The sequence below is a fragment of the Nyctereutes procyonoides genome, unplaced genomic scaffold, assembly GCF_905146905.1.
Source record: "Nyctereutes procyonoides isolate TBG_1078 unplaced genomic scaffold, NYPRO_anot_genome, whole genome shotgun sequence".
Lineage (NCBI taxonomy): Eukaryota > Metazoa > Chordata > Mammalia > Carnivora > Canidae > Nyctereutes > Nyctereutes procyonoides.
The window spans coordinates 20,496,030-20,508,997 of NW_026575041.1; the positions used below are offsets into that span (position 1 = coordinate 20,496,030).

At 41.6% G+C, this 12,968-nt stretch overlaps 1 protein-coding gene across 2 annotated transcripts in view; it reads left to right on the forward strand.

The window, feature by feature from the left end:
* The first annotated feature begins 6,363 nt into the window (after nt 1–6,363).
* The window catches only part of HEPHL1 (hephaestin like 1), an 87,116-nt gene continuing 80,511 nt past the window's right edge, over nt 6,364–12,968 (forward strand). The window contains exon 1 of one of the 2 annotated variants that reach the window (XM_055320691.1): nt 6,364–6,582. In XM_055320691.1, coding sequence (XP_055176666.1) covers nt 6,413–6,582 — 170 coding nt within the window. In that variant the 5' untranslated portion in view covers nt 6,364–6,412. The remainder of the gene's footprint in view (nt 6,583–12,968) is intronic. The other variant, XM_055320690.1, reaches the window with a different exon arrangement.

Here is a 12,968-nt window from a genome sequence, read left to right on the forward strand (position 1 = left end):
GAACTGAAATCGAGTCAGATGCTTAACCAACTGAGCCTACTCAGGTACCCCTTTAATTAATATTTTAAAACATTTATAATTTGTGTTCCTCAGTAGAATATAAACTCGTTGAGGCCAGGGACCATACATGTCTCATTCCCAGTTAACTAGAACAGTTAATAAGGTGAATGCTCAGCAAATATTTTCCAATGGTTGAATGATGGATTTTATCACTGGACTTTTGTTTGGTGAGCTAATTGCCCATGTGCATTCTATATTCTGTTCCTTTTAAATTCTTAGGTCATATTTATATTTGAAGGAACTTCTTGTGTGCTGCTAATGTTGCTTTTCTTGAAATGGTCTCCTGACCTTGCCTTGCCTTTCAATTCAGTCCAGTCCTATTAACATCTCTCAAGTTTGGTGGTCCAGAGTGGAGTTTTCTGAGACATGTAGACTGGGGAGGGTTTGAATCCTGGCTCTGCTATTTTCTACTTACATGACCTTGAGCAAGTTATTCACTTTACCAAATCTTAAGTTTCTCCATCTGAAATACGAGGATAAAAATATCTACCTCATAGTGTATTATGGTAAGATACGTCTTTCTGCTCAGTAAGTTGGCATGCTGCCTGACATGTTACAGATGTTAATACTGTTTTTTGCTCAGTGCCTACTCCCAGCCACTGAAGAGACAGAGATGAACAGATGCCTTTTAAATCTCCCAATCCAGACAGAAGTGGCCTGAGCACCAGACCTGGGAGTGAGGGTGAGGCAGGACTGGCTCTCAGGTCTCAGAGTTTGGAGGAGAGGCATGAGTGAAAGAAAGAGCACTGTGGGGAAGGAGAGACCAAAACCCCAACTCAGGGAGTTGATGGTCCAAAAAGGATGGGCAGGGTGAGACTCTCAGAAGAGTGAGTGTGGAGACAGTGGGCCCAAGAGAGGCAAGTGGAAGCTGGAGCAGGTTCTTTTAATAAAGCCTTGAGACCTCAGGTATAGTGTGAGAGAGATGTTAAGGGCTGGCCAGGCACTGTTGTCAAGGAGTTTAGAGTCTAGTAAAGAAGACTGGTGTGTAAGTGAACAATATTATAAACAGGGGTAAGTGTGCACGCTAAAGCTAGAGGAAGCACAGAGGAGGGAGTGATTACTGCCATGGCATGGGAGGGAAGGTGCGGTGTGGCAGGAACCAAGGAAGGCTTCAGAGACGAATAGCCAGGAGGATTTGGAGGATGAGAAAGAACTTAGTGGGGGTGAGGGATGAAATGGGTGGAGGGTTGGGGTCTAAAATGGAGGAATGAAGCAGAATGGTATTTGGGTGTTTTCAAGGCTCTGCCATGTTAGGGCTTTACCTGGGCTGTCGAGAGTGCATGGACTGGAATGGAGGGGCATTTTGGGTTCCTTACTTCGGTGGTCAGGTGAGGCTCATGTTTCTTTACTGAGAACAGGTCTTGCTTGGGATGGAGCAGGCCACCATGGTCCCTGAGGCACCCCCTCTCCTGTTCTCAGTCTGGGTAAGAAGACTGGCTTTGGAGTTTCACAGGACTTTGCCACTTACCTGTTGTGGGGCATTGAGAAAATCACCTAACCTTTCTACACTTAGAATTTCCTCATCTGTAAAACAGGAATAAAAGTGGTGCACACTTGACAGGGTTGTTTTGATAATCAAATGAGATAATGCACATAGAGGGCTTAGTATTGAAACCACTACATAATATGCACTTGGTATAGATGGGTAAACATCATTCATTCACACATGCATTGGCTCACCATTTAACATCAGACATGGGGAATACAGGTATGAACAAGGCCCAGTCCCTGCCCATAAGAAGCCTGTGCTGAGTATTTGTGTGGGAGTAAAGACAAATAAACAGGTGATTAGCATGTGTGTGATGGGTGCTATGGCAAAGGCACACACAGAGTGTTGATGGAAAGACAGGTGAAGGGCACACTGGTTGCCATGATGATGATCATCAGAGCATGGATGATATGTTGAGGAGACATCCCAGCCCCCAGGAGTCAGATCAAGACTAGCCTTGAAAGTCAGCCTTATCCTGAAGGCCACAGGAGTAACTGAAAAATCTGAAGCAGTGGAGGGACCTGGTGCTATCTGTGTTTGGGAAGGTCACTCTGGTCCCAGGTAGAATGGTTAGGAAACTGTAGAATTCCAGGTGAGAAATACTGAGGTACCACCAAGGAACTGAGGGTCCTAATGAGGTCCAAGGGCCACAGTCTACTGTAGCAGGGGAGTAAGAGGGCCAGACTCATAGGAATTTCCAGTCAGAGTTTAGGATATGAAGAGTCACTTGAGGAATATTTAATGTATCTCCTAAATCATGCAAAAGTCTAAAGAATGGGATAGCCAAATGCACCATTCACACCATATTATTTAGAATGACACCTCAGTTAAGGCTAGCTGGAATAGTATTTCTCTGAATTGGCTTCTCCCATGAAAAGTTTTATTATTTGAATATCCTGTGCTGTGTTTCAGAGAAATATAATTTGATTCAAAATTATCTTTCTCTCTTATTAATGCATGGCATTGAATTTAACGTATCTCCAACCTGGTGAGCCTAGTGAGGAAATAATGGACTGTCGATCTTACCCAATAGGTGCTCTAGACACACTGGGTTTCTCTGCCTTTTTTTTTTTTAAATGTTTGAATGGTGTCCAAAGGAGTTGAAAAGATTTGTTAATGTTATCACTCACAGATTTCCTAATAGAATTCTAGACACTGTCAGTCACGTTTTGTATTTAACTGTGAGTTCCCAGAAATGAGTGTTATAGGAACACTGCATTCACTTATACCAGTTTCTTTCTTTTCTTTAGCTCTAATGTAATTTAGATGTTTGCTGAGCATCTTTATTGTCTGAGGGTAAGGAAGAGCTCCAGTATGTTTTCCAGACACTATTTCATTGCTTTCAGTAAACTCTTTCCCTGACTCTTTCTCAGTACCTACACTCTTGGCTTCAGATGGATTAAATGCACTGATCTGCTCCAGCAGCTCTGGATCTCCAGGCCTCTTCTATCCTCCTGTAAGCCTTGGTTCAAACTAGAGGTTAGGTGATGCCTTCCTTAGGGGACTCAATCAAATGCATTCAGCAACCCCAAGTAGGAAAGCTAACTAACTCTTTTATGTTTTTGATCTGTGCCATTTATACCTCCATTTCTTCTAAAAAAAAATTGGGGTGGAGTATATTCTAATGAAGTTTTTGATACTACATCAACCCTATTTGACCTAAAATAATCTGCTTTTCCAGGGTATAAACACAAAGCTATTTGACCCAAGACATGTCCAGATTCCAAGAACTCCTGAAGCCCTACTTTTGAGGCCAAGTTCAGGTTTACCCTGTGAGTCCTTCCTCTGTAGTAGCTGTTAAAGTGACAAGCTCACACAAAGCACTTCCCAACACATACTGAAGAGTAGATTTTTAGTTAAAGGGAAATGTGCTATGGTAATTACTCTGTAAATGTCTTGACATAAAAACAAATTAGAGATGTTAAGAGCCTGGTTATGAAACAGAATACTCAGCATGTATTTTATTAGTTAAGATGGACGATAATTCAAAACTCATGCTACAGAACATCTATAAAGTAAAATGTAAAGGAAAAGAACTCTTTACATGGTGGATGGAACTCTGGGAAAGAGAGCAGAAGACTGGAAATGCCAGTCTGTCCATCACAGAAACTGAGGGTATCTCTCTTAGAGGGTGTGAATGGGGAAGAACGAATTTAACATTTTTTACTCACCAACTCTGTGCTGGGGGCCATGGTAGGCACCTTACAGACATCTTTTTAAATATCTTCTTTTAACATAGACTTCATTTTTTAGAATGGTTGTAGGTTCCCAGCAATACTGAGCAAAAGGCACAGGGTTTTCCCCACACACTTCCTGACCCTACACATGCTTAGCCTTCCCTATTACCCCCACCTTCCCTAATATCCCCTGCCATTATGGTACAGGTGTTACAACTGATGAACATACACTGACATATCATCACCCAAAGTCCATAGTTTGCATTACAGTTCATGTTTGGTGTTGTACATTCTATGGGTTTAGACAAATATAAAATGATGCATATCTACCAAAACAGTATCATATAGAGTAGTTTCATTGCCCTAAAAATCCTCTGTACTCACTAACTCCTCATAATCCCTGATCTTTTTTTTAATTATCCCCATAGTTTTGTCTTTCCCAGCAATTCATTTTGTTGGAATCATACAATATGTAGATTTTCAGATTGGCTTCTTTCACTTAGTACTATGCATTTAAATTTCTTCCATATCTTTTCATTGGTTTCTAGCTCATTTCCTTTTAATGCTGAATAATATTCCATTGTTTGGATGTACCATAGTTTATTTACTCACTAACTTACTGAAGGACATTTTGGTTGCTTTCAAGTTTGGACAATTATGAATAAAACTGCTATAAATATTCATGTGCAGGTTTTTGCCTAGATGGAAGTTTTCAAGTCCTTTGGGTAAATACCTAAGAGCATAATTACTGTCGCTGTGGGAAGAGTATTTTTTTTAGTCTTATTAAGGTATAATTGACAAATAAAATTATAAGATATTTAATGTGTGCCATATATTTAGGTTTTAAAAAATCTTTTTGAATTTATTGAGATTTGTTTTATGTCCTAGCATGAAATCAATTTTGAAGAATGTTCCATTTGTATGTTTAGTTTTGTAAGAAACTGCCAAACTATCTTCCTGAGGGGCTGTAGCATTTTGCATCCCTACCAGTAATGAATGAATGTTCCAGTTGCTTCACATTCAGCATTTGGTGGTCAGCATTCCAGTCTTTGGTCATTGTGTAGTGGTATCTCATTGTTTTAATTTACATTTCCCTGATGACATATGATGTGGAGCATCTTTTCATGTGCTTATTTTCCATCTGTATTTCTTCTTTGATGAGATGTCTATTGAGGTCTCTCGCTCATTTTTTAATCAGGCTGTTCGTTTTCTTATCGTTGAGTTTTAAAATTTCTTTGTAGGAGTACCTGTGTGGCTCAGTGGTTGAGTATCTGCCTTTGGCTCATGCCAAAGGTTGTGACTCTGGGGTCCTGAGGTCCTCTGCCTATGTCTCTGCCTCTCTCTGTGTCTCACATGAATAAATAAATAAAATCTTAAAAAAAAAAGAAAAAAAATTTTTGTATATTTTGGATAACAGTCCTTCATCAGTTATGTCTTTTGCAAAAATATTTTCCAGTCTGTGCTTTCTGTTCTTGTTCACTTGACAGCACCTTTCATAGAGCAAGAATTTTTCATTTTTCATTTTTGAGTCCAGCTTAGCAGTTATTTCCTTCATGGATTGTGACTTCGGTGTTGTATTGAAAAAGTCACCATCAAACCCACAATTGTCTGGGTTTGTTCTTGTGTGATCCTCTAAATCTTCTTAACAATCCCTCAATCCCCATTTTACAGATCTGGGCATAGGGATGGTAAGTGATTCTTCAGTGTAATAAGTTAGTAAGTGGTGGGACTGGATTCAAACACAGGATGCTCTCTCTTTACAGCTGCTGCCTCGAGAGCAACTCTCAATGGCGATCAGATTGGCTCTTGTCCAGGGTTGGATGAGGTCTCTGTCAACACTGAGATTCTAGGTCATAGATTAGAGCACACAGAAAAATGAGTACTCCCTTCGCCTTTTTGACTCAAAGACCTGCTGTTGAATTTTATCTTCATGCGCCTGAAGGGTACTCCCGTGTCATTTTCATTCATCCTTACAAAGACAGCTCACAGAGCATGATGACCTCTAAAATTTTGGCTGAACTGGGCAACCGAATCCCTCATTTTTGCTGGTAGGATTTGAGAGAACTTGGGGGAGATGGTGCATGACCAAATGGAGAATTAGTGAGTTTTTATGATGTTGTTATAAACTTTATGATGTGAATTGATTGTTTCATGTAGCCTCATAAAACAAGTCAGAGATGGTGGAAGGTGATTACATCACTCCCTCTGCCCTCCCAACAGAGATGAAGCCTTCTTTAGGGCTCAAGAGCTTTCCTGATGCCCCACTCAGGCCAGCCCAGTTTTCAGATCTTAATATGTTCCTGTAATAGGTGTGGAAAAAAATGAGGAAGAAGGGAGGAAACCCATTGGCTCAACTTGTTGCAATGCCATTCCTGGCAAAGATAAATGGCTAATGTCACAGGGAGAGCACCAAAACTTACAGAAACAGGTCTATTTGGCCTGCATAGTAAATAAATAAGCCAGTTGCACATTTCTTGGATGGCCAGCAAAAAGTTTTGTTGTCATAGCAACTCCCCTCGGCATGTGCTCTGCTTATACAAGTTACAGCCTCTGTCCCAACCCCAAGCTACCTAAGGAGGAGGAGCTGGGCCTTGTTCATTCCTTATTTATAATTAGCTTCAAGTGAGGGGGAGGGACAGGCAGGGTTGCCTCCTGAGCAGGCTGCTTGCTTGAGTTACATCCACAAATGCCTCGGAAGCAGCAGGCTGACTGCATCGTTCTCTTCACATTCCTGGGTCTGTCTGGGCTGGTTGGTGCAGTTACCAGAACATACCACATTGGGATTGTGGAAGAATACTGGAACTATGTACCCCAAGGGAAGAATGTTGTTACTGGGGGAAGTTTTTCAGAAGACAAGTGAGTAAAGTTGGGGTTCCCACAGACTCCTGAGTTTGGTTTCTTTTTGACTCTACATGGAGAGGGTTATAGTCCTTGGGTCACTATGGTGGGGGTGACCTGATCTAAACCAAGTGGAGGGGTTTGCGTTTGTTTGGAGAGCCCACACAAGGGTGGGCATGTAATGTGGAAGAGAGATATTCTTGACCCTATGTATTTGTTGAGCCATCTATGCACAGCCTGGTCTGTAAAGTGCTTTATACACAACCAGGTGCCTTGAATAATAGCTTACTCTATAGAAGGACAATTTTCACTGAGCACCAGTAGGGACTTCTGGGGGGTTCTGGACTCAGCTTGTTTTTTAAAATACAAAACAAAACAAAACAAAAAAAACAAAAAAAAAATGTAACTCTTGGGATGAGCATTTGAGAATTTTCAAGAATTCTTTACTGTTAAAAACCACTGTTTTCTCAGTTTTATTTTTGGAATGAAACTTCATAATTGGAGATAAGTATGCTGTAAGTAGTTATGTTTTGTTTTGGTTTAGCAATGCTTAAAGGGGGAATAGTTATAATAGATTTGACCGGTATTTCAACAGTTTTCCCAAGTACTCTTAGAAATGGCTTTTTCACTGGTAAGAAGATTGTTTCAACCACAATTTATTCAATCTGAGGGCAATGTTCTAGCCACCAGGCCCATGGCATAGCTGGGTGAGATGGTGTCAGTGTTGTATGTCTCTGCTTTTTATTTTTTTTGCAGAAAACAATCCTTGCTCTCCCTTTCTCCCTCAGGGTCCAGTGTCTTATATCCCTTATTTGTTCCCTGGAGCTCGTACTAAAATCACCTCCTGGCTCCAGAAGCTGTAATGCATACTTCCAATTTTGTGGTTCTTAGAACATCTTTTGAGATGTTCTGGCAGCTACTATCAGATATTTGGATATCCTGGCTTCTTTCTGATAGACAGAACCCAGTTCATTCAACATCCAAGTTCCATTTTCTAAAAACAACGTTAGTTGCTAAGATTCAGGAATACCATGGGGTCTTCCAATGAGTCTTTAAGGGTCCCACTGCCGTAGGGGAAGACCAAAGACCCAGTTGGCTTAGACACCAAGCTTCCAGATTTCTAACAATACAAAGGTGGCATAGTCATGTTTGGTTATAGAAGGATGAAAATAGTGCCAGCCAGGCTGCCAAGAAACACTTCCTTAAGCTTTGTACCAGGAAACTTAATGTCCAGGGGGCACTTTCTGAAGAGAGCTCTGGACTTCTTTCGATCTCATATGTGACAAATGGAATGGGATTAAGAGGCTACCCTAACTGCCAGCATCATTCCCTAAGATTGAGTTCTGCTGTCCTCAAAAAGGGCTCAATAGAAAATAGTCATTGTGGGCAGCTACTGAACAAAAGACTGTTCAAGATGTGTATGCGGAGCATAATGAATAGTCTTTAAGCACAATGTGATATTGACTGCCTTTCCACATGGTTGAGTAAAAAGCTTGGAAGTCTATCTTTCTCCTAAACTGTCAGCATAGCTGTTTGTGAGCATTTATTCCAACCCAGGAGTTTCACCAGTTCCACCAGTTCATCTTTCAGTTCATTATTGTTTGCAGATGATCTTATTAAACTTTACAAACCAGGAACTAAGACCCCCGAGATTAAGCACTTGTTGGAGTTTACAGAATAAAGGCAGCACCAAAGTTACATTGCTACAGAGCCTGGGTTTTTTTGTTTTTTTGTTTTTGTTTTTGTTTTTGCCATGTAACCTGTTTCTTGATGAAGGCGATGCTTTCCCACTGAATTAAACTCAGCTTTGATGGAAGCCAAGGGTTCTAGTAAAAAGAACTTTCTAGAAAGTCCCAATTCTTACCAAAGGTAGGTTTAGTCTCATGGGTCACTCTTCCCAGAAAGACGTTGGAATGATCACTGGTGTCAGTGGCCAGACTGGTTACCTGGGTTCATTAAAAAACCCAAAGTATTTTAAATACTCAAATGCTACAATGCTTTTTCCACAAAGCTGAGTGAAGGAAGAAATTAGGGGCTGTTAATTGTTTCAGCCAGAAGATGGTGCTTTAAAGAACATACAATAAAGTTTCTGAAAATATTTATGGTGAAAAAGAAAAAAAAAAGAATAGACATGACTAAGACACAGTTTGGTGTCAGCTTAGAATAGGGTGGTTTAATAAATGCTGTGGTCCCACCTGAGAGGACTCTTGCCCTGTAGGCACAGCTGGGGTTCTAGACATCATGCCCATAATGCCCAAGTCCCCAAATGTTTCCTTCCAGTGTGTAAAGGGATGGTGTTTGTGCAGGGATGCCTCCTGACTCTTAAAAGGGAAGCCTGGGTTATTTAGTGCATATTGGCTTTTATTAGCAATCATGTCTGGCAGTGCTACTGGTGCGGCAGGTGGTTCAGGGCAAGTCCCTAAGAAGGCTTATTTGTAGTGGGCTGCTGACTCTTACAGGACACAAGTCATGATTCACATGTGTCACAGCTGCCACAGGTGTAACAGGTGAAGATGCCACAATTGTGGGACTTATGGAGTTCAGTATGTGTAGTCTATCTTGTGCCTTTTCCCCAGTAGCAAGGAATCATCTTGGATAATGTGACCATGCCTCCCATTAAGCCTCTGGGACTTCTGAGGACAGTCTGCTGTTGAAGATATTCAGACCCAAACAACTGCCCGATATTTAGATACCTAGTATCTCACTATGAGTGGGAAGAGCCTGAAATAGGAATCAGGAGACCTGATTTCAGTCCTTGCTCTGCCCTCAACTTGCTATGAAACCTTGAACATCTCATGCAACGTCTCTGAACATCAATTTCCTTAATTTGTATTACAAGGGAGTTGAACTATGATCCCTAAAGTCACTTGAGAAGCATCATTCCAAGGATTCAAAAATAATTTTTGAAACTGAATGAAAAACCTACCTGATTCTCCAGTTCTAGAAAGATTTTTACAATGGTATGAGAGAGATGATTTGTAAATGTTCAGTCTAGGAATCCAACTTGGAGAAGATCTGAGAGTGGAGCTATATGACAAATTTTGAAGTATTCTATATTTTTCTCTGCCTGTCCATTTTTCTCCTGTTCTTTAAGAATTATCTCCAAATCTTCATGCAAAAAGCATTTTCCCACAACTCTGGCTTATTCTGATCGGTTTCCTTCCTCACTGTTCATGGAGCTTGGCATCTTCCTTAAGCCTTAGACACAGCATTTTCCTGTCTCTACATTACTGTGTGGGTATTTGAGGTACACTGGTCGCCTCAGCAGCTGAAAGATACTCACTGTGTTGGCAGAGAGGGAGGCCCAGAGTATATTTAATCATGCCCTCTACCCTGAGCTTTGACTGTGCCGATAATCCGTGGAAGACTGAGCACAAAGGTATTCATTTAGAATCATTAAAAACTAATCACTTTGTCAATTTAGTTTTTCCTGTTGCCTAATCTTTGACTATGAGAATGGCAAAAATGAGGGGAACAGAATGGTGAGTGCCAAAGTTTCCGTGATGTAAAAACCTTGGAAACCAAAATTAGGCAGTGCCAAGAGCCTAATAAATCCTGATTCACACAGATTAGATAGGAAATAAATTGAGATCATTTTGCCAAGACTCCATAGCAGCCAGATGGTACAATTTAATTTTCCATCTTGGTACCTTTGCTTAATCACAGAGCTTAGAAATATAATTTAAACTGTAAACACTAACATTTCCTAGAAAGCATGAAATTTAGGCATTATATCCTATTTAGAAATATTTTACCCAGATGAATATATTCCCCCTTTCCCTACTGGGCCTAATGGGGACACTGGGCTCTTTTGATTTGCCTGGGGATGCTGTCAGCATTTGATCCATTCATGCCTATCCTGTTCTGGCTCATAAAGTGCTTAATTAAGGTGTGCCTGTGCTTCGGTGGTAAAGCCTAGTCTTTAATGGAACCAGAGTGCTGGGGTCACCTTATTTAAAGCTACAATTCTCATCAAAGACCTCATTAGGCAACCAACACACATGCAGGATTTTTCTTCCCAGTGAAATGCAGAGTTTTCACATGTGCTAACTAGAACCATCCTTGGACATGAGTGAGGCCAACCATTGCTCAAACCCCAAGTTTTAGGTCTGTTAAGAAGTTTACTTAACCATATCACTGTGTCAGCCCAGTTGATGACAAAGGATTTTGGGTACCCCCTTGAAGCGGACCCTAGGATGGGCATAAGGGAGAGACCTATATATCTGTTTGGAACAAGAACTGGTTGAAGGGAAGCAAGTAGGGGAAGACAGAGTCTTCTGTAGGCTTTTAAATAAAGGGAAGGGTATCATCTTATTTAGGCTTGATCTTAGAGGGTGACTTTCAAATTCCAACTTCTGTTGGATCAGCAGAGAAATCATGTGTTGGATCTGATGCCATATGAATATCTCAGGGCTGCTGTTATTCCTTAGATTAGATAGTGATTGATTTGGGCTGCCTGGCAAGTGGAGACCAGAATAGAACAGCTTAAATGAGCTTCTGTATTCTCTCATAAAGCAATCCCAGAGATGAACAGTCCCAGGCTGGTGAGACAGGTAGTATGATAGGTTTTTGGGGGACTTCTATATTTTTGACCTATGATCCTTAGCATGTGACTTCACTCCTCAAGGAAGTTTATGGTCACAGTATGGCTGCTAGAACTTCAGCCCTCATGTCTATGTGCCAAGAAGTAAGAGGAAGGGTGAAGGTAGAAAGGTCTAAGTCCTGCGGCATTAGCCCATTGGCCTTCTAAAGGGCTCTCATGGAAACCCCCTACAACCAATTCTATGTATATCTCTCTGGATAATCAAAGCAACAAAAAGGAGGGGGTGGAAATATAGTCTTTTAGTTTTGTGTTTTTGTTTCTGAGTAAAAGTGTAATATGATTCTGTTACTAAGAAAGAAGGGAACGTGAATATTGTAAGACAGCAGGCAGTCCCTCCCACCTTCCCCTACCTCAGTTCTCCCTGTTTCTCAACCTTCACAAACACCCTCTTAGTCTCCCTCTTCCTTTTTCCACCTCTAGAGAGTGGAGCCCCAAGTCCTAGTTAGTGGGATTTAAGAGAACTCACAGGCAGTATAACAGCTAAGTATCCCTGCGTCCTCACTCTTGTTCCAGGCATTGTCATAAAAGCTTTCCATGCCAGGCAGGGGGTGAGAGATGTCCTGTCCCTGGTCAGGGGGGCCAGCAGGCCCAACGTGGGTTTCCTCAGCCAAGTGTAGCCCAGCGTGGTCTAACAGAGATGCTATGGCAGCCTGATTGGCTAGGGAATGTAGGTGGGGGGCATCTCACATCAACTGACAAGCTTACAATTCTTGTTCTACCAACTGGGTAAGTAATTGAATCTCTTTTTGCCTCAATAAGCTCATGAGTAAAATGAGGATAATGATAGTACTTGCTTTGGGGATTTAAGAGTTTCCAGGGGCTGCCGTAACAAATTACCACAAACTGGGCAGCTTAAAACAACAGAAATTTATTCTGTTCCAGTTCTGGAGGCAGAAGCCTGAAATGAAGAGGTTGGCAGGGCCACATTCCCTCTTGGAGGCTTTAAGGGGGAATCTGTTTACTGACTCTTCCAGCTTCTGGTAGAAGCTGCTGGCAATCCTTGGTTCTGGTGGCATTGCTCTGGTGTCTGCCTGTATTTTCCTATCACCTTTTCTATGTGTGTCTGATCTTTTTCCTCATCTCAAAATCCTTAACTTAATAACATCTGCAGACCCTTTTTCCAAATAAGGGGATTAGGACTGGGAATTATCTTTGGAAGTCATTATCAACCCACCCTTTGAGGGGATCAGGAGGCTCAGATGACACAGGATCTGTAAATGTGCCCAGATGCAGTGCCTGGCTCTGGGTTAGCATGCCAGAAATGTTAGTCATCATGATAACTTTCCTATCACGAGGGGTCTCTGGACAGCAGGAGCTCTGTGGGAAAGAGACCACAAATGGTCACATTTCCATCTTTCTAATTAGAGCTTTGCCATAACTCCCACTGACTGAGCATTCACTCTCCCAGACGCTGTTCATGGGACTTCCCACCGTCTTATTTACTCCTCATGAGGGCCCTGTCATGGTCACCAGTTTTTAGCCAAGGAAACTGAGTTCAGAATCGTTACTTCTCCAAGATCTCACAGCATCAAGTAAGGAAGCTGGGATTCAAGTTCATTCTCTTTTCTATTTACTGTGTAAATTTGTTTTTAACCCCCCTGTGTGGGTTCTTATGGGCTTTTGTAGACATGAAGTGGGAGAAGGAAGAACTCAAGACCTGAGTGGTGCCAGGGGAATCAGGGCAAGAGGCTGTGTAAAGGGATGCATTGCTTGGATGGCTTAAAATATATCAATCTAATTAGGGAGGGCATGGCTATGCCCAAGTACAACAGGTAATCACTGTCTCTGCCCTCTTTTTTCC